General features: G+C 40.3%; 1 protein-coding gene across 2 annotated transcripts in view; it reads right to left on the bottom strand.

Moving 5' to 3' along the window:
* The window catches only part of furina (furin (paired basic amino acid cleaving enzyme) a), a 79,366-nt gene that overhangs the window by 16,206 nt on the left and 44,017 nt on the right, over window positions 1–19,143 (bottom strand). For both annotated transcript variants that reach the window (XM_023395737.2, XM_023395738.2), the window contains exons 4-8: window positions 16,773–16,868; window positions 14,230–14,358; window positions 13,868–13,944; window positions 6,222–6,310; window positions 503–675 (exon numbers count right to left, since the gene is read on the bottom strand). In XM_023395737.2, coding sequence (XP_023251505.1) covers window positions 503–675; window positions 6,222–6,310; window positions 13,868–13,944; window positions 14,230–14,358; window positions 16,773–16,868 — 564 coding nt within the window. The remainder of the gene's footprint in view (window positions 1–502; window positions 676–6,221; window positions 6,311–13,867; window positions 13,945–14,229; window positions 14,359–16,772; window positions 16,869–19,143) is intronic.

The following is a 19,143-nucleotide window of genomic DNA, read 5'->3' as shown; positions in this document are numbered from 1 at the left end:
CTTAAAATCTCTATTTTTGTATGTGCATATAGTTATGCATGTGTCTGGAAGCCTTTGATTAGAAATGCTTGTTTTAAGTACTTAAAACTCCAGATTGGATATTTTAAAACAACCTTGTTTTTTTTTTCCAGTTGGCATGTTTTGTTTTTTTCTAAAAGAAAACAAAAAAACATGCCAACTAACTGAAAGAACTGAGAGATAAAAGATGAGCTGGCAGTTTAACAAGCGTCCTTCAACTAACAATGAATGTATAAAAAAACTTTTCATACGTAATTTTTGTGAGTGCTGCTTCTATTCATTTTTCAAAATTTTCATCCCTGGTGGCTTTTTAGAGGACATTCCTTTCCATTCATAATTGTCAGGGTCAAAAACTGCTTTGTTCTTGCCGCCTGTGTCCTCTCATGCTTGAACAGTTCAATTACTGACTGCTGAAAGGAAGCCACACACAGGCAGTAAATAATTTCTGTCTCACACAAACACTTACATACACACGCACACCCACCTCTGTAACTCCACGCAGAAAAGCTTCTTTGGCGAGTTTGGCAGGTCCATCAACAGTCTTGCCGTCGTCCTCTGGGCCCCAGCTGGCGCTGTAGATGTCAATGTGTTGGGGGTTCAGACTGAGAGACTGGGCCTCCACCATGTCAGTCACCTCACCGTCCAGCATACGCACACCTGCAGCCATGTTCACAAATGCAAACGTACACATACAGAGAGAGAGAGACACACACACACACACACACACACACACACACAAGATGACAAAAAAGAAAGGTTTTCTTAGTACTTGCATTTTATCTTTTTAAAACTTAATATGAAATGTAATTCCTAATGAACATAGATCTAAGAGTTTCACTTTAGTTATATATATATATATTTTATGTAAATATCTTTAATGAAATGCTAAAAATGCTGAGAAGAGTAATTTTCTATGCAAAACCATTAGTGTCAGTTGTTAGTTAACATTGTTAATGTTAATCTAGTATGTAGTACAAGTTACATTGGCTATGCTGTATATAACTTTGTACATATTGAGCTTTCAGCCATCAGTACCCCATCACTGTTGAATTTTCAATCAAGTTGTTGGATATCTATATGAACAGTGTTGAGTCATAAGTTGCTACTAGCATGGCACAACTGAACCCCTGACCTAACTGTCTTGTTGCACTGTGGGTAATGTAGGCAACTGGTTTTTGACGAGGAAGAAGCATGTGTGGAATAAAAAACATAACATCTCTGATTCGGCTCTGTCGATGCTGATCCTCTTTTATTAACTGTCCATCATGATTCCAACAATGTTATAGACATACAACACTTCATACTATCGCTGGAGTACTCTTTTTACGATAAAAGAAACTACACTGAAACACAAACACTACTGCAGGTAATCTTGAAGGATCCTGTTCCTCTATAGACTGCGGTTCAGTGCTTTGGTTCATATTGTTGACTGTGTGATCCTGTTCAGCAACGATTGACACAAGTAGGGAAACAGCAGTGCTGCTGCGGTGCTGCTTGATTTACATAGTTACACAGTTGTTTACAATGCTGCACATTGTCCATGTGTATTTGTGTAGCACTTGCTGCTGGTGTTCATTATTTGTTCATCCACTGTGATGTTATTATGGAGCCCAGTGTGTAAATCAAACGTCATCTCTATTGATTTGCTTTGCCGCTTGAGTTGGTTTAAAAAAAAAAAAAAAAAAGAAGAAATGGAACGAGATCAATTGCATCGCGGGTGAACTGCCTCCTCAAGTGTGAAGCAGATTTCTGAGAGTGAAAATTCAGATAGAAAGATGAAAGAAAGCATTAGTTGTCTTCCTCTACATGTCTGGGTAAAATTGGTGCAGCTGCCTGAGTGTAAATTGAATCAGACTCACTCTTATTTTAAGAGACAACTCAGCCAATGTTAAATGGCAGGCTTCAAATAAGGCTCATTTATAAGGTAAATTTAAAATGATTGCAGATAATGTGCTGTGCCAGAGATAAAACATACAGTGAACACACAGACAGAACAATGCAGGATATATATGCAGAGAGCGAGGTGCTTGTCCAAACATATCATTTCTACCTTAATTTTAGAGGCTTTTCTGGCAACAGAGCTCTTTCTCCTTCAGCAACATTCTTCCACAGAGAGACGTGAGAAATCAGACACCTTAAAAACAAACTAATTTCCCCTGCTGAAGTATTGCTCGTCAGGTTACTCCATGCTGCAATATATAGGTTAAAGTAACCAAGCATTGGGTCTTTGAAGTTCTCCAAAAGCATCAAACACACTAGTGAGCTGCTAGTGTTTCCATGGCAGCCTGCACCTCTGTGAGAAGGCCATGTGATTCGCTGAAGAGACTAAGTATCTCCAGTCCCTTTCCAAAATATCCATCTATCCCAAAAACCAGAGACTGATACAGGGAGTACATCAAAGTTCATTGCAGTTTTCATGTAGTGTTACAAGCATCAGTGTTGGTTTAAGAGGTGCTCTAACTTTCAGATCGTGCTGCGAATTAAGACAAGTTACTTAAGCAATTTTCGTCTGGCAAATTCTATGTAAGACAGAACTAGGTTTTCTTTATGCCATTTGCTTCACCTTTCAGGTGTCAAGAAAATCAAGTCAAGAAATCAGAACTCATTTTATAGGAATAGTTGACTTCTAGGGAAATATGCTTAAATAGGAGCTATTAGCTTAGCACAGCGTTGTAGCTTCATTGTTAACAAACAGACTTGAAACAGTCTTCTCATCCAACTATTGGTAAGAAAGCGATTACACGTCTTTCCCAGAATGTTGAACTATTCAGCAGCAAGTCAGCTGAAACAAACTGGGGTAGGTAAACGAGGCGTTGTAGGTACACGAAAGGAACTTGAAAAATTTAGTTTGGGGTGGACACCCTCAGAGGTAGTGGCTCTCAACCAGCAACTGCTGTAACCTTTTGTTTAATCCATTGTACTTTTGCTGGAACTGAGAATTTTTTTCAGCTTAACAGGGGGATAACTTTTACACAAACTTATAAATATTGAAAGATCTAAGCCAGACAATCTGTGTTTGGAACCACCTTGGAGATATTTAACAGCAGAGTCTCCTGGGTGAATAATGAGCTACAGTTCTTACAGGTGGCATAAGGGCCGGTGATCTTGTGCAAAGGAGTCAAAGATGCTTTTTGCACCGCTCCGTCTACATCCTGCCTCTCTCCAATATATACTCCCTGGCTATCGAAATGAATAAACTTGCCCAGCTGCTTTGAATTTAAAATTACTATGTGGGTTTGTGTCTGTCGGGCATCCAGTTATTGTAAAACTTGCACAATCTGTGCTCTCTTGTGTTTCTGTGCTGTGTGTGCTTCAATTTAATGTTCAGTGAATGTTTGCTATGTCTCTGCACCTTGTGCCAGGGAAGATTCCATACTTGAAGCTGATACCTGTAAATAAGACGCTGGCGTCTGAATGAAAAGTTTTTGAAATATTTTGAGTAGAACTAGCACTGCCATGAGAGGGAAGAATTGTATACCACAGACAGTGCACCTCTTTCTCATTTCTTGCTTCACCCAGTTTCACAGATCTCAAGGTGTAGTGGAAGAACAAATGCTAACATGAAGAAATAAAGACATTTTTGTAGTTTCTGAACTTTGTTTTAGTTCTGGTTTCTGATTCTACTGATGGGGAAGAGCATTACGCAGCACTCACACATACGTGTCAGGGGCTTTGTCATGCTTTGCCAAACTGCAGTGAGGTTCCGTTGCTTCGCTTTGCTCGCAGTAGAGTTCAACTTTTCAAGCAGTAGCGGAGGTATCAGCCAATCAAATCCCGTTTATGCAAATGTTCCTGTGCAGCCGCTACAGTGAATATACTGAGAGAACAGGTTGGGTGCAGGTCCAGCCTGGCATTCAACATCAAAATGGAGGAGAAGTAGATCATTGCAGTGGGGAATCATCCTGTTGTCTGTGATCACAGTTTATTTATGTACTGGGACACAAACCTGTGTTCCTCCCTTTAACATTGCATGGACAACTAGTCTATTGCACAAAATTGCATGCCGGTCTCTAGCCGGTTATTGTTGCATGTCCTGAACAAAAAACTGTGATTGGATAGCGATGCAACACATACATGTGAGTGCTCTGTTACGTATGGATAAAACCAAATATGTAGGTTTTTCCACAACACCAGCCACCTCCTGCTCCACCTGCTCCACCTAAATGATGTTATCTTAGAAATGCTGAATGCCATGTGGTACATTCCCACTTGCCATCTGGAATGATAATAAAGATTAGACTTATGGCACTACCCTGACAGGGTTCAAACTTTATTACAGCTGAAGTTAAGCTGGAGGCTACTGAGATAAGCAGAGAGGTAATGAGACAGAGCATGCCCCCTCATCAGACTGAAAGCACAACACATCCTCAGCACAGGAACAAGAAATAAGCAAATCACCAACACAAAACATGTACACAGGTCCTAGCAACGTGACCATAACAACAACTAACTGTAATTCTAAAAGCCCATTTATTGTGGTTTCAATGACTGTGTTGCTTCAATGTTGGAATCATACTGAAAGAAACAACTAAAGCAAAACATCATGAAATAATAAAATAAGTTGTTTACCGTGAAAAATTTATGCAAATCAACTTTGTTGTTTTTTTAATATATGTATATATATATATATATGTATATATCAGAAAGCCACTGAAGCTTCTTTGAAGAATGGGAAACTACAAAAACTGTTCCTCCCTGTAGGCAGAAGCAAAACAACTCATCAGGGTGCAAATCCTTTTTTAGAACAAACAAATTAATATTTCACAATATTTTGCCACTCACATCTTTTGTATTTTCTCAGAACTGGGCTGATTGTACTGAGTGTTTGCGCGTTTCTCACAGAAACAAACTGTTCATTTTATCATGAAATTATTATGTTTTCAATCAACACTGCCACTAATGGTGGTAAATGTGCACAGTAAGAGAGTCGGAAGAGAACACAGGCTTGTTACATAGATCATGTTTTGGTTGAGTCATGATCTCTGTCGCTCTCTCTCTGTTGCCCCTCTTACAAATAACTAGGACTGAACCTATTCATTTTGTTATCTATTAATAGACCGTTTATTTTCTCAGTTGATCAATTTATCGATTAGAAAATATAGTCTACATAATAGTAAAAAATGCCTGTTAATTTCCCAGAGGCCTAGGCGATGTCTTCAAAGTGCTTATTTTGTCCAACCAACAGCCTAAAACCTCAATTATTCAATTACCAAAAGTTTAATCTGGTTTGATCTTTATTTTTGTAGGACTTACTTTTCTTAAATCTAAAAAAAGATGAAAGCCGACAACACCCTGCATGCACATTATGGTGATGAGAGACTGAGTGATGAAATTTCATTGGCCAGAGTGACACAATCAAATAACAAGCATGCGTCGCTCCAGAGCAGCGGGGGCCGACATCACAGCAGGGTGGCAACAAGACCTGCCAATTGTGTCGTGACAATTTGACTTCATGCCGTCTATGGCAGGGCTTAAAAAAATGTTTTGCAGTGGGCGTTTTGCCTTAGACAAACTATAAAGACTGCTTTTTCAGGTTTGCAGTACTATAGTCAAACTCTGTCTGTCTGTCTTTCTTTAGAGACACCACCAGCACCAACCAGATGTCTCTAAATACACTGAGTTAGCATCTTATTTTATACTGCACAATCTAACACAATCCAGCATCACAGCTCTGCAATAAACCCTATTCCTTATAATATAGAGTTTTTGTTGACAGTGTCAGAGAGGTGTTAATTCAACTTTCTGTTGGCGTCGCTAGTGGTGGTTTTGTGCTGAATTGAATGATACTGAAAGTTGTATAATGTTTTGTCAGAATATTTGGCACGATATCAGAGGTGAGATATATCAGCCTTTTCTGTCTAACTTGTGCACAAGCTGAGAACAGGAAAGTTTAACATTAAGTTAACACAGATTCCCTAAAAGCTGAAGCATCGTCCCATTTCAGAAACTGCACATTACTGCGCTTTTTCAATACTGTTACTCCATGCAAAACCAATACACTTACAGCGCAACAGCAGTCCACATCACAACTGTGGAGCAAATTCAGAAGATTCAGTGGCATGCTGTGCCTGGGAAATGGACTGAAAATAACACTGGCTCTGACAAGTATTTCAGCTACTCTGGCAGTCAAAAAGAAAACTGAGATGAAACATAGGTTTGCCCCTGTGACACTAAATCAATAATCCATTTTTATTTGACCATACCTCCAATCTTGGCATTGTAGGCCACACCGACTCCACAGATCCCATTGTTGGCTACTGCTGCAACCTCTCCTGCACATCGGGTCCCATGCCTAGAAAGGAGGAAGAATGAGAAGGTGAGAGGCTTGTTTAAGAAAACAATTTATCCTTTATTGACATTCACCTAATGACACAGCATTTTACTGTATATATATATATATATACAGTCAGGTGATTAATTAAGGGAAAAAACATAAAACAAGTGAAGAAACAGGATGAAAACACCAGAAACAGAATGCCCCCATCCATAGGACACATAGGATGAGTATGAAAATGATGTGAATCATATTCTATGGCCTTGAGAGTCACCAGATCTCAACCCAACTGAATACCAATGGGAGATTTTGGACTGATGTGTTAGACAGCGCTCTCCACCACCATCATCAAAACATCAACTGAGATTTGTAGAATCAATGTCAAGCAGCATTGAAGTTGTTCTGGTGGCTCATGGTGGCCTAACATTATACTAAGACACTTTACGATAGTTTTTCCTTTAATTTGTTATCTATCTATATAAACCCATAGGTAGTGTACTTGTCTAACAATGGTTGCTTGTGAAAGAATGTGCTCCCACCCTTCAGTACCGTGGTTGAGCTGTAGACCGAAACAAAACAAACTCAAGGAGACAGGATCTTGGCTTTGACTCCTTTAAACAAATCTGAATTCCCATCCGTCCAGAAGAACATACATACACGTACATTATCTACTGCCTTCTCGCATTAGTAACCTTGAAGTGCCTGAATAAAGTCAAGGTAAAAGTTAAGACGGACAACATACTGCTATTATACATGGGAGGAAACTGTGAATTAGATTCACCATTTTCACAATGGGTCTTTTATCTAGCCTGAGCCTCTGTAGTAAGATCAAGCTCCAAGCACTGCGGTGTAGAGATCCAAGAACCCGCTACAGAGGGGCTGATCATCACATTCCAGTCAGGTGCATTCCCCTGGTCTGCCAGATGGATATGCACTCTTAATGCCCTTCAAACCATGGCGCAGTCCCCACTGGATTGCAGCCATTCCCACACAGGAATGCCGGAGCCTGGGAAACACTGTGCCACATCAGGAAACAACAAAAACAGTGGACGTCCAGTGCTGAAGGACCTATCTATGCCAACAGGCTTCCATTAAGGCAATCTGGGTATCTAGCCAAAGCAAAAAACACAGTCATCAAAACACCACATCCCCAGTGAACACCCTGCCCTGACACAATAGACTATGTCTGTTGTCAGGATACAGGCTTTTACTCTGAGATTAGTCCGCCCTAGACCAATTTCTCCTTTCTCAATTTTCTTCTTCTAATAATTCTAAAGACTTCAGCTTTCTTTAAGGACACATGTATAATGACAGAGGGTCAGAGTATTGTAATCATCTGCCAGTGCCCACATCTCTTTGGACATGGTGATGAGCTGAGAGGGTGGAGGTTATGTCAATGCCAAAGTCAACATCGGCACCACGTCTCCAATGCGTCACAGGCCGTCAGTTAGATGGAGTAAGAGGCCCAGGTACAGCGTGCTCCGCTGGTGAGAGGGTTTGCTGGATAATAAAAATATCTTTATAGACATAAAGGTAAACACGCCTACACACCCACACACATATAAATGTCGTCTGACAATTTTCCAGCGAACTTTATCTCAACATTCCTGGAAGTGCCGGTCCGTTGACCTTGGATTCTTATGTCCTACAGCATCCGTGTTTGTGATGCAGCTGTTGATAAGGTGCAGCTCAGGTGTCTGCGATGGGATGCCGAGCATGCACAGGCCTATACCCCCAGTGTTCAACAGAGCCTTTTTTCAAATCTTCCTTTGACACATTCATTACAGTCATTTACGCGGTCGACTGACTCGCGGCATACAAATGCTTTTACAGAGGTGAAGCCCTCGGTTTCTGAACCTGATTATGCAAGAACTACTTGTATAATCAGTTTTTTGGGAGTGATTTTCATCAGAGTGATGAAGTGGATACAGGGAGATATCCTTTCACTGCTCCCACTCACTGTTCGGGTCAATAAGAATGAGAAAAAGAGTGCATCTACGTGTCAACCACTTGTGTGTGAATGAATTCTGCTTGTGAAAGCAGCTTGCTCCCTGCTATTTATTCAACATGACTTACAGGAGTCTCCAACATAAAGGCATTTTCATTCAACTATCAATTTGCGGTTAGTGAGCACAACTGCTCTGTGCTAATCCAATCAGCAATGTTTAGTGCAGCAAATGACATTCAGGGTCAAAGCTTATTTTATGGTGTGTTGGTTTAAATCATTAAGACAATATTTTCACAGTTTGGGTGTGGAAACAACTGTCTAAACAAAGGCATTGGCAGTAGTCGTCTATCATTAGGGTTAGTGTTGAAATTGTAAACCAAGACGACTAGAGTTATGATAACCAGTTTTAATAAATAAGGCAGCCTAGGGTTAGGGTTGCAACTAATGATTATTTTCATTGTTCAATAATCTGCAAACTTTTCTATTGTTTTGTTCATAAAATGTAATAAAACACGAAAAAACTGTCCACCACAATGTCCCAAAGCCCAAGCTGATGTCCTGAAAGACTTTAGACCAATGAATCAATCAATCAACATGACATACAAAATAAAACTGTGAACCTGCTTTGACCTTAGCAAGACATTATTCTTCACAGTAACATTACCTGCACACAGCCCTGAGCCAGTAAAATGCTTCATTAAACTTGTTACTGTTAATTTACAAAATTACAAATGGCACCCGTGGTAAAGATTTTAATAGTTTACGGCCCAAATCCCCAAATGCAGAATTATTCCATATCTAATTAGAAACCTTGCCTCTGTGAGTTCTTCCGTCAACAGGATGATCAGTCATGATGAGATGCCTGAGGGAGCTACCAGTCCTCTGACAATGAGGCCAAGGCATGACTGAATGTCCCCATTTTGTCTGTATGCCCACTTTTCTACTAATGACACTGTGGCATCACATGAAACCAAACCTGGATTCAACCTCCAGGCCCAGGGTTTAGAAAGGAGGCCAACGACGTGACAGGACAAGCGCAGGAGATCATCACATGAAGTGCTCCAGTGAAACCACAGACATTGTCTGCGGCAACAAAGAGCTGTCTGTCACTACAAGTACATCATTGTTCAATCAGTCGTTAACAAGTCACACAGATTAATTATCAGCCTGAGAGATTCCCTGACAAAATGACAGACTGTCTGACTTCAGTTACTAGATAACAGAGAGGTCTTAACTCGCAACTGCACTCAGAAAACCAACTCTATTAATTGCAGACACCAAGTATCCCTTCTAATACCTGAAATGGTTTAACCACTATTCAACAACTATGTGAACCAACCCAACCATGCTGTAATAACCATATCAAGAAGTCAGACATTATGGCAGTTAAGGAAACAGGAGAGGTTTTAGGCTTCATAAGTGAAAGGTTTTACTTGAGTTTGGTCCCATGCAACGTCAACACATTTTGTTTGTTTAATGTACTTCAGCTACAGTTTTGGAAGGTCCTTTTCAGACACACCTGTTGTGAGGAGTGCTATAGTATATACAAATCTAATAATTTAAAGACATTAATACTTATTAATATAGAAATAAAGTATTGTGATGAAAAGCTTTTAATTTATCACATGCATCATCATCATGTCCTTTCAACACAACTGTTTTCCTTGCACTCTCATGTCAACACATGCCAAACTTGGGTATGATGAATACTCCAGCAGCAGGCTTCAGACAAGCTTCCAGCCGGCCACAACAAAACTCAATGAAGCAACAGTCAATTAGTGTGTTTCCCTCCCACCATTCCACACACAACATTACGCAAACTGTTAAGACTGAGTGCGACATGCTTACAGCATCAGTTTTCATCTCAACACACACAACAGCAGTTATATTGTCAACAACATGCAGTTTTTATTTAAAAGACTTTCAACAGAATCTTGATTGAAGCCTCACTCGATTCTTGGAAAAAGAAATGAAAATCTTTTTCAGAGAAATTTCAAAACACTCTCTGATACATTGTGCAACAACTCCAGGAATTTCCGTGTCAGATGTAATGTTGATAACATGAGATTATGTTGAACAAAGAGCAATCTCAGTGAAGTCTTGTTCTGATTACAGCGAGAACAACTCAGGTTACAGCAGCTACAGTTGGCTGCAGGCCTGAAACCAACAACACGATCAGTATTCATACCCACAGCTGGCAGACCCATTATCACTGTGGAAAACTGCCTCTCTCTGGAGACTAGCTACAGAGACATGCTATTGTCATACAGATGTATCAAAGCAGGTTCTGTGAATGTATGGAAAAGATGGGAAAAGTACTCACCCTCACCTGCACTGACCAACAGAGCATTAAGAAAAACAAAAAAGGCATAAAAGCAATTTTCTGTGGCTTATTATACAAAGATGTGCCACTGATGCTGCAGGTTTCCCTGTGCAGCATAAACACACAGCAATCCTCCAAGGTGCCGCGCGTGATTGGTAATACTTGACAAGTTCTACATTTGGTTCCTGCAGTTTGCGATACACACAAATTGTTTTAACAACAAGATGAGACGCAATCAAATAGAAAAACATGCATTTCTGATTATGAGGTTTGACATTGCAAAGACACACTACAATAAATACATACTTGTCCAACATTGCATTGATCTTTTTATCTTCAGAGTCCCAGTCATCACCCACATCCGTAGTCTGGCACACAACATCGTTTGTTCATTTGCCTTTCTATCTTGCATTAGCTTAATTACTTTAAAAAAAAAAAAAATTAAAAAAACCACTGAGGCTCTTGAGGCTGTGGAAAGTGGCATTTGCTGTTCATTAGTCTCTGGGCTGCTCTGAACCGCAAAGGTAAATCTGAACAACTGTTTTTCTCTGCTCATTCTTAAGTCTGTTAATGGTTCTGCCAGTTTACTAATGAGCTGGCCTGCAGGACAAAAGGTCTGCTGATGTTTATAGAGCACGGTAAAGAGAGGAGAGAGAAGTAAATGTCTACAGAGAGATTAATGTAAGGTTTGGTAAAAAAAAAAATTAATCAGCCTGATGTTTGCCGTACTGCTAAATAGGTCCTTTCATCCATCACTGTACATTGAATATTTCGGAATTTACATACACGTGGTTAGGCTGCACTTGCGGCCTTGTATTGTTTGTCTTGTTTTTTCTTTACTGTGTATCATCATCATCATCAAGAAAGTTTCTGCATGTTTACAGCACATGTCGAATAGTGTCATTGTTACCGTAGTTGACCATAGTTCAAATCACATTATCTTCCCCTGCACTAAATCAAGGGGCAAAGAGTGGGGTGTTTCTGCAAAAGACTCTGTGCCAGTTTAGCCACGTTCAATCCAGAAAAATTCACATTTGGAAAGCGTCCTGATACAAGTCAGAGGAAACCCTGGAAAGAGAAACATCTAGATCCCACGCTGTCTTAGATAAACATGAGGGTGAATGGTCACATTGCTACTGAGCCATCCTCGGTGCTGCCCGTATGCTGGAAAGAAAGGCGGCTTTATAGAGGTGAACAGAGTTGTGCTTTCTACAGGGAACAGACACTTACAGTCTTACACAGCCTTACGCAGTTTCATGCCCGCCCACAGGCTGTTTACACATGCATCTGCAACAACCCACTGTAAAGTGAGGGAAACAGACACAAACACACACATTCACACATATACATACGCTCCCTCTCATTTGGTCCCGCCACAAGGAAGACACGGAGAGCTGGGTGGTAAGAGATAAGGGGCGAGGTGAGCAAGGGTTGGAAAGAGGTGCAGCCAAAATGAAGGAAACATCAATAGTAAGTGTCTTGGCTGGGCACTGGGCCACTGTGAGCCGCCAGAAGAGCTTAAGCGTGCCTTGGCATAGATTCTGGATCTGTGGAACTGCACCGAAGGGATGTTCTCCCACATTCTTCCACAAGAAATTCCATCTTTTTGGGTTTTGTTGGTGCTGGTTAAAACAGTCTCAGGCACTGGCACAGAATCTTAAAGACACTCAATCGGGCTGAATAAGAGAGTGACGGCACATTGTTTGAACTGTTTCCATGTTTATCCAAACTTCTACTAACAGCTGTGTGTGTGTTTGTGTGTGTGGGGGGGGGGGTTCTGCCCACAAACAAATAAACTTTTTAGTAGGAAAATAATTACACACCTTCTACAATCAGCCTCCACCTCCTATGTGCTCAACAAAGCCTTCAAGGTGTTGATACAGCATTAGCATAGTTACAGTGTGTTTGGGGCATTCTGTAGCTCTGGCTGTATCCCTCTGGTCTCCATATTGATGGTGCCTGCCCCAGGCCCCTGTCTCAGTTGGGGACGTTTGATTTCCATCCATGCCTAACTATAATCTTCTCTGCCTATCACCAGTAATCATGGTGAGCCTGGAGATAAAAAAGCCTCTCAGGCCAGTGGCCCACAAACAGCAGATTAAAGTGAATCAGAAATTAAAGTCAGAAGGGAGGCAGGCGGTGGGAATGAAGGAAGACGAGCAGTGGCCCTCCAGAGCCAAGAGATTTGCCCTGTTTCATTAATTCTGATGAACTTAATTCAATCAATTCTCTGCAAGGCATCACTGTGGTGGTAAACAACTCCTAATGCCATCTGCAGAGGCCACTGCAATAAAGCAGTTTTCTTCACACACTACCGTAATCCTAGTGTTGATTCACTCTACTTATCCAAGCTCTAGAAAAGGCCTGGTGGCACCTGTGTGATTTAAAAGCCCCAGACAAATCCATAAACTCTGAGGTAGGAGGCAGGATTCATATCAAGAAATAACTGCCCAGCATTAATGGTGGCAATGGTAATAGCATAAACAGTGCCTTTAGACCTGAGGTCACTAATATGCGAGCCATTGTCCGGGTTCAGATCCAAAAGCCGTCCTATCTGGACCCCAAACCCATTACCTATCAATTATTGAGTATTATTAAATTTTGCCGCAGCATTTCTATTCTAACTGCCACAGCTTTACGACCCTCTACAGGTCATGTGATACTACTCAGCCAATCATCACAACTCGAGTCAGTGAGTGAGATACACGCGCAGGGAAGAGATGGGACGAGAGTCGGAGAAATAAGTGAGGAAAGCGAGGGAGTGGGATCTAAGAGGGAAAAAAAAAAGAGAAAAGGAGGCGTCAAAGCTGTTGTTGATTGTTACGACGCGTGAAGATTGTTTATTATAAAAATGGTTGAAACTGTTAAGATGTGAAATGAGGTTAACAAAAAAGCAACACTTTTTTTTTTAAATTTTTCTAAACCTTAGCATTTTATTTCAAGATACACATGTTTCAAAAGCTCTCTGTTATGTATTTATCACAGCCCTTATTTCCCTTGAAATCAAGGTCCGAACCAACGTTCAGACTTTAGCTTGAGGAAATTTTGCCTTACTGGACCTCTTCCAATTGAACACCCCAGCCTCAGACTCTACGTGGAAGGGAAACAGCAATAGGCCTATTTACATGTACGTTAGCAGCTATCAGACAGAGAGCAGGAGAAATTAATGAACAAGAGCAATTTATCTTGACATGCCCCCCCCCCACACAGAAACAGGGAGGGGTGGAGTGGGTGGTTCCAGGTCAGGCCAAAAGACAAACAAGAGTGGAAATGAAATTGTTATCTGTGCACATTTCTACTCTACCTGTTATCATTGAGCTGGGTGTATCGGGGCTGAGGATCTGGATCACCATCATTCACATCATAGCTGGCATCCGGATCCTTTAAAGAGACATATAAGCTGTTAAGAGTCAGATACAGAAACAGCATTTCTGAGTGAGGTTGGAGAGTCACATAAACTGATTTGACATTAAACAAAAAATCTGCCAAATCTTAAAAACCTCCATATTTGTCTACATGGAAATTAAATCCAATAAAATCCACACTATGTTAAATTCTGCTCTAATAATTCTGCTCTTAACTTCCCTTCATTCAGTTTGCGGCTGCAGTAACACAGCTTCTCCATAGAAAACATAATGTCTGGACTTTTTCAAGAGTTATACTCACGTAGTTCTGCATCAGGTCAGGATGATTTTTCTCTATTCCATCATCCAGGATGGACACCACCACCCCTTTACCTGTGTAACCCAACTGCCACGCAGCTTTGGCATTCAAGTCACGGTGGTTGTTGTTGTACTGAGGATGGAAGAAGCAAATAACTTAGATGGAATCTAATTATCTGAGTGACACCTGAGTGCTGACAAGACTGTGCTTTTAACTAAATTTACTCTTTAAAAAATGATATATATATATATATATATATATATATATTTACACATATATATTATTAATGCCAAGCAAAGCAAAGCAGTGGTGGACTGGATGATGGCTCACAATTATCATTCTGTATTCTTTTTGACAAGCTTTTGACATTCAACTTGACCTTTGGTCAAAATCCATGTCTGGCTTTCATCTAGTTCAAAGCTCTTCTTTTTAAAATGTACCAATGGTTATATCTAATGTGTCACATGTAACATCCACCACAGTTCCTTCTTAGATTTCAAATCTTCGTGAGCTTAGTCTATCACACAGGATGAGGTTTGTTTCACAACCTTGTAACGTCATTGACACTTACACCATCAAGAAGAAAATCAATTAAAGCTGAAAGTTGTGATCTGCAATGCTGATTCAGATTGAACAAGGCCTTTTGTGGCTGACATGCTGAGTGAATAATAAATCTGAGAGAGGCATGTACAAGGTTTTATCCTGAATATTGCTCATCAAGTAAATCCTTTTCCTTCTTCCTTGATGTCAGCATTCCCCCTGCACATCTTGAGCATCTCAGCATATATATATATATAAATAAAAACATATTATATATAAATAAATAGTCTCATCATTAAGATAAATATTGGAAAATATCAAATATTCATTGTAACAGCAGATGCTGATCATTAGCACTTGTCCATCACGGGCACCCACCAACAGACACACCCACCCTCCCCTCTGGAGAACCAGGTTAAGTTTTAATGAGGCACAGAATTATTTACTGCCGAGAGAGAGAGGCATTATATTACTATAATTACTAAACTGTTAACATAATTGCTATGATTACCTATTCTTTAAAATATACTGAATGTGTTTTGATAATGAGAGAAAATGATGTTTTATCTTGAATGCTGATAACTCAAAAACAGCTCAAGCGCACAGACGAGACAAATTAGAGGCAAGTAAAATTGATGTCACATGACCACAAAAACCGACACTAACTTCAGCCCTAATGCCTCCATTTTCTATCAGTAGAGTTGTTCAGAAAACAGTTACCACCATACAGATTACATAGAACTGCTTTTATTATGCACTGGGGATGTTCGTCAGACAGAGTAAACTATCTATCCATTAAATATGGTACAGACATTCTTGGCACGCAGAGGATGAATCTGGAATAACTTTTCAGATTAATGTTCACCTGACGTGCTAACATGCTAAAATCCGGGTAACAACTAACAGGTTCACATGTTTTTTTTTGCCCATGCTGACATTCATATTCTGTTCAAAGCTCGGGCGATCCCATTACTGGAAAGGATCTGAGAATCACAAAGGTCCTGCTTCAGTTTTCAAGTCCTCTGGTGTTTAATGAGCGTTACAACCTCATGAAGTGCCATCAGATCTAAGAATAGAAATTGCTCTTTATTTTTGTGTTTTCCACTCATACAGGTTCAGTAACTCTTTAATGGCCACATTTCCACAAATAGCAGCACAGTACCTGGATGATTTTCAGTGCAATATCTGCGGTTATTACTAGGATTGGTTGATTACTTGAGAAAAGTAAAAGGCAGATTAACTCAGTGAAATTCGACAAACAGTTGTGAACGTATGTCAGGATCTGTTGCCTCTAGTAACACTGATACAACCAGGCAGTGGTCTTTTATCTGCTTCGTTGCCTGTCAAGGTGCCACCAACTACTCCAACACACGGTTAAAGCACAGACATTCTGAACAACTGGTGATGCAAGTCAGTTTTGCATCAGCATGAATCTTCTTCCGCCTGAAGCACCCTCATAGTAATTGAAGAAAGAGTGGAGGTGAACAGGAAATCTCAGGGGTTGTAACTGTTGCTTTTAACAGTCTAATGTATCAGTGACATTATTCAAGCCAAATGTGAAACTCTCTCTCTCTCTCTCTCTCTCTCTCTCTCTCTCTCTCTCTCTCTCTCTCTCTCTCTCTCTCTCTCTCTCTCTCTCTCTCTCTCTCGACTTGAGTAAACTATCACCTTCAAAAAGCATGTCTTTTAGAATTAGCAAGGTGCTCTGTGTGGGTATGCTATTGTTAAGAAGTATGCTTCAAGTAAAGTCAATAAGATTTGTGCATCTTGTTCTGCAAACAATACACACAACAGCATTTCACACAAAGACGGTGTATTTGATTCATAAAGGCTTGTCTTTTGACTCGCAGCACCAAATCTAATCACCTGTATTGAGTTTGGGCGGATGAAAGGCTCAACCAGTGTGGAGCGTAGAATTATGTCCCACAGACACACACAAATCACTCGCAACACACAAATTCTCTTCTTTCTTTTTTTTTTTCAGTGAAGTTTGTGTTCATACTCACCAGGTACCACTGGTCTCTGAACTTGGGATCTAAAGGTTCTACGAAAGCCTCCCTCTTTTTCCTCCGTTTCGACACCTGTTGTTCTGCCCAAGTCACCTAAGCAAAAAGTGCACAAACACATGAAGAGATTAGTAATGGCAAAGAAGAATTCCCCCGGCTGCAAAGCGTACGGCTCACTGTCATTAAAATAAAAAAAATTAAAAACAGAACAAGAAATAATTATGTGCTGGCCATGAGGGTCACCATGTCAAATGCATTAATAGAGATCCCAATTCTCAGCGGGATGACGGCAGACAGAGTGAGATTAGAGGCACAGGGGTGTCGTGGACTCCTCACTAATGAGTCTCGCTGATGAATTCCAGAGCACCCCGAGACTAATTAAAATTTCTGGATGGGTGTAAAATGGGATGCAGCAGAATCTATTATGCTTATGGGTGAACCTAAACATGTATGCACGCTAACAATACACACACAGCGGTACAAAGTCAGTACGAGTCTGACAACATGACAGCGACCCTAGTCTGCAGCAGGCTGCTGTAATATGCGAGCTCCTGCGGAAAGTGTTGACAGAAGCAGATTGCATTCAGTGAAAATAAGCCTGCATCTTACTCTCTCTGCAGAATTGTGCTTGCTGTACAGCAAAACGCCTGGGCAGACGAGAACAGAAAAATATGTCAGTGAAGGAAGACAGGGAACTGCCTGCCGCAAGGACAGAGCACCTGATGTGAAGGACAACCAAATCACAGCGCACTTCTCTCCTTCTCCATCTCTCTCTCTCTCTCTCTCTCTCTCTCTCTCTCTCTCCGCCTCTGCAGATCACTAGAGACACAAGAGTAAAAAGAGGAAAGAAGTAATGAAGGTCACATTAGCTGCTACACTGTCAGTCCAACGCTACCATGATATAACACCGTAATGGAATAATTTCACTTCAAGGAGCGGAGAGGTTTGTGTGTGAGTTCATGTTAGTGTCGCTCCCTTCACTGGTGAGAATCTCAATCAGTCTAAGTGGAGGAGACATCTCCACCAGGGTTCATCCAATTCTTGCTGGGAAGATGAGGTCAGCCCTGTTAGCTGCAGCTGTGGCAGTTTACTGTACACACACACAGTACTGGGTGACTGCTTCTTTGACTGTAGCTGACAAAGACAAAGAGATATAACTGAAAACTTTTGACGATGTTAAATTGAAAACACTACATCCAACATTCAACTGTGCGGCAATATGCATGTGCTTTCTGTGCTCGGGGTGACAGGAAATGAGAAATGAGTGGTTACATATTTGTATTTGTACTCCGAAGATCATTGCAGAGGGATGGACAAAACAAAACCTCAAACCACTGTTACACTTTTGTCTTTCTGATTATCTCCTTGGCTTGAATGTGCTCAGAATATAAATTAACAATATATCTCAAACCACAGAAACCGGCACTATAAACTGGTGCTGATGTTGTCAGCCTGTGGACTTTTACTTTTGGAAGAAGAAAAATAATCTTATCTACCACATTCAAAAAAAATAAATGCTTGTATCCTACTGCCTCTGCATTTTTTTTTTTTTTTATGGCAAATTCTCTAGCAGAAGATAAATCAGGGTGGTGAATAATCTTGCAGTACAATGTGCAAGAGGTCAGAGGAAGAAAATATAATATATTATATATCATAAAGGTTATTAGCCATTATAATTATTTTTCCAACATTTATACTTTTGATGTTTAACAATGCAATGTGCATTACAATGACTCCTATGCAGAGGTGGGATAAGCCTAGAAAAGTACTGCTTCTCGCAGCACTGTATCAAATAATATCAAAACTAAAATCAATGCCATCATATCAGCTAACAGCATATCTGCAATCTTATCTGTATCTTTTCCAAATCAATAAATATGTATCTTAATCCATATCTAATGTTTAGAGGGAGAGAGAGAGAATCTCAAGAGATTCACAAACCTATTCCTTTATGTCATTATTAAACATTTCTTATTAGTGTGAGACAGCATGGGGGACAGTTTAGAGACAGAGACGGAGGCAGTGGCTGAAGCTTTCACGCTTTATTATTGGCTTTCTGTTTTAAAGAAAATGGCAGTATTGACTAAAGAGGATCTCTACAGTCAGAGTGACAAAGACTCAGTTGTATAAAAGGACCAAATTCGACTTCATTATACCACTCCTCCATTTGATTTTCAGTCAGATAGAAATCTTTTTTCGCTTGCGTCATTAGGTCATGTATGTGATTTCCCCTTTTCCATTTCCTCATCTGCTTTTCAATCACATATTAAATATCTAGTTTTCACACATACACAGAGTCGGCCTCTGTGGTGGAGCGTTTCCATGAAGTCTGTTCAAAACATGACAGGATTCTTAAGAAGACACAGGAAAT

The sequence above is a fragment of the Seriola lalandi genome, unplaced genomic scaffold (assembly GCF_002814215.2).
Source record: "Seriola lalandi dorsalis isolate HSWRI2012SDOR001 ecotype SW California unplaced genomic scaffold, Sedor1 jcf7180002054968, whole genome shotgun sequence".
NCBI lineage: Eukaryota > Metazoa > Chordata > Actinopteri > Carangiformes > Carangidae > Seriola > Seriola lalandi.
This window is presented reverse-complemented; position numbering and strand designations above follow the sequence as displayed.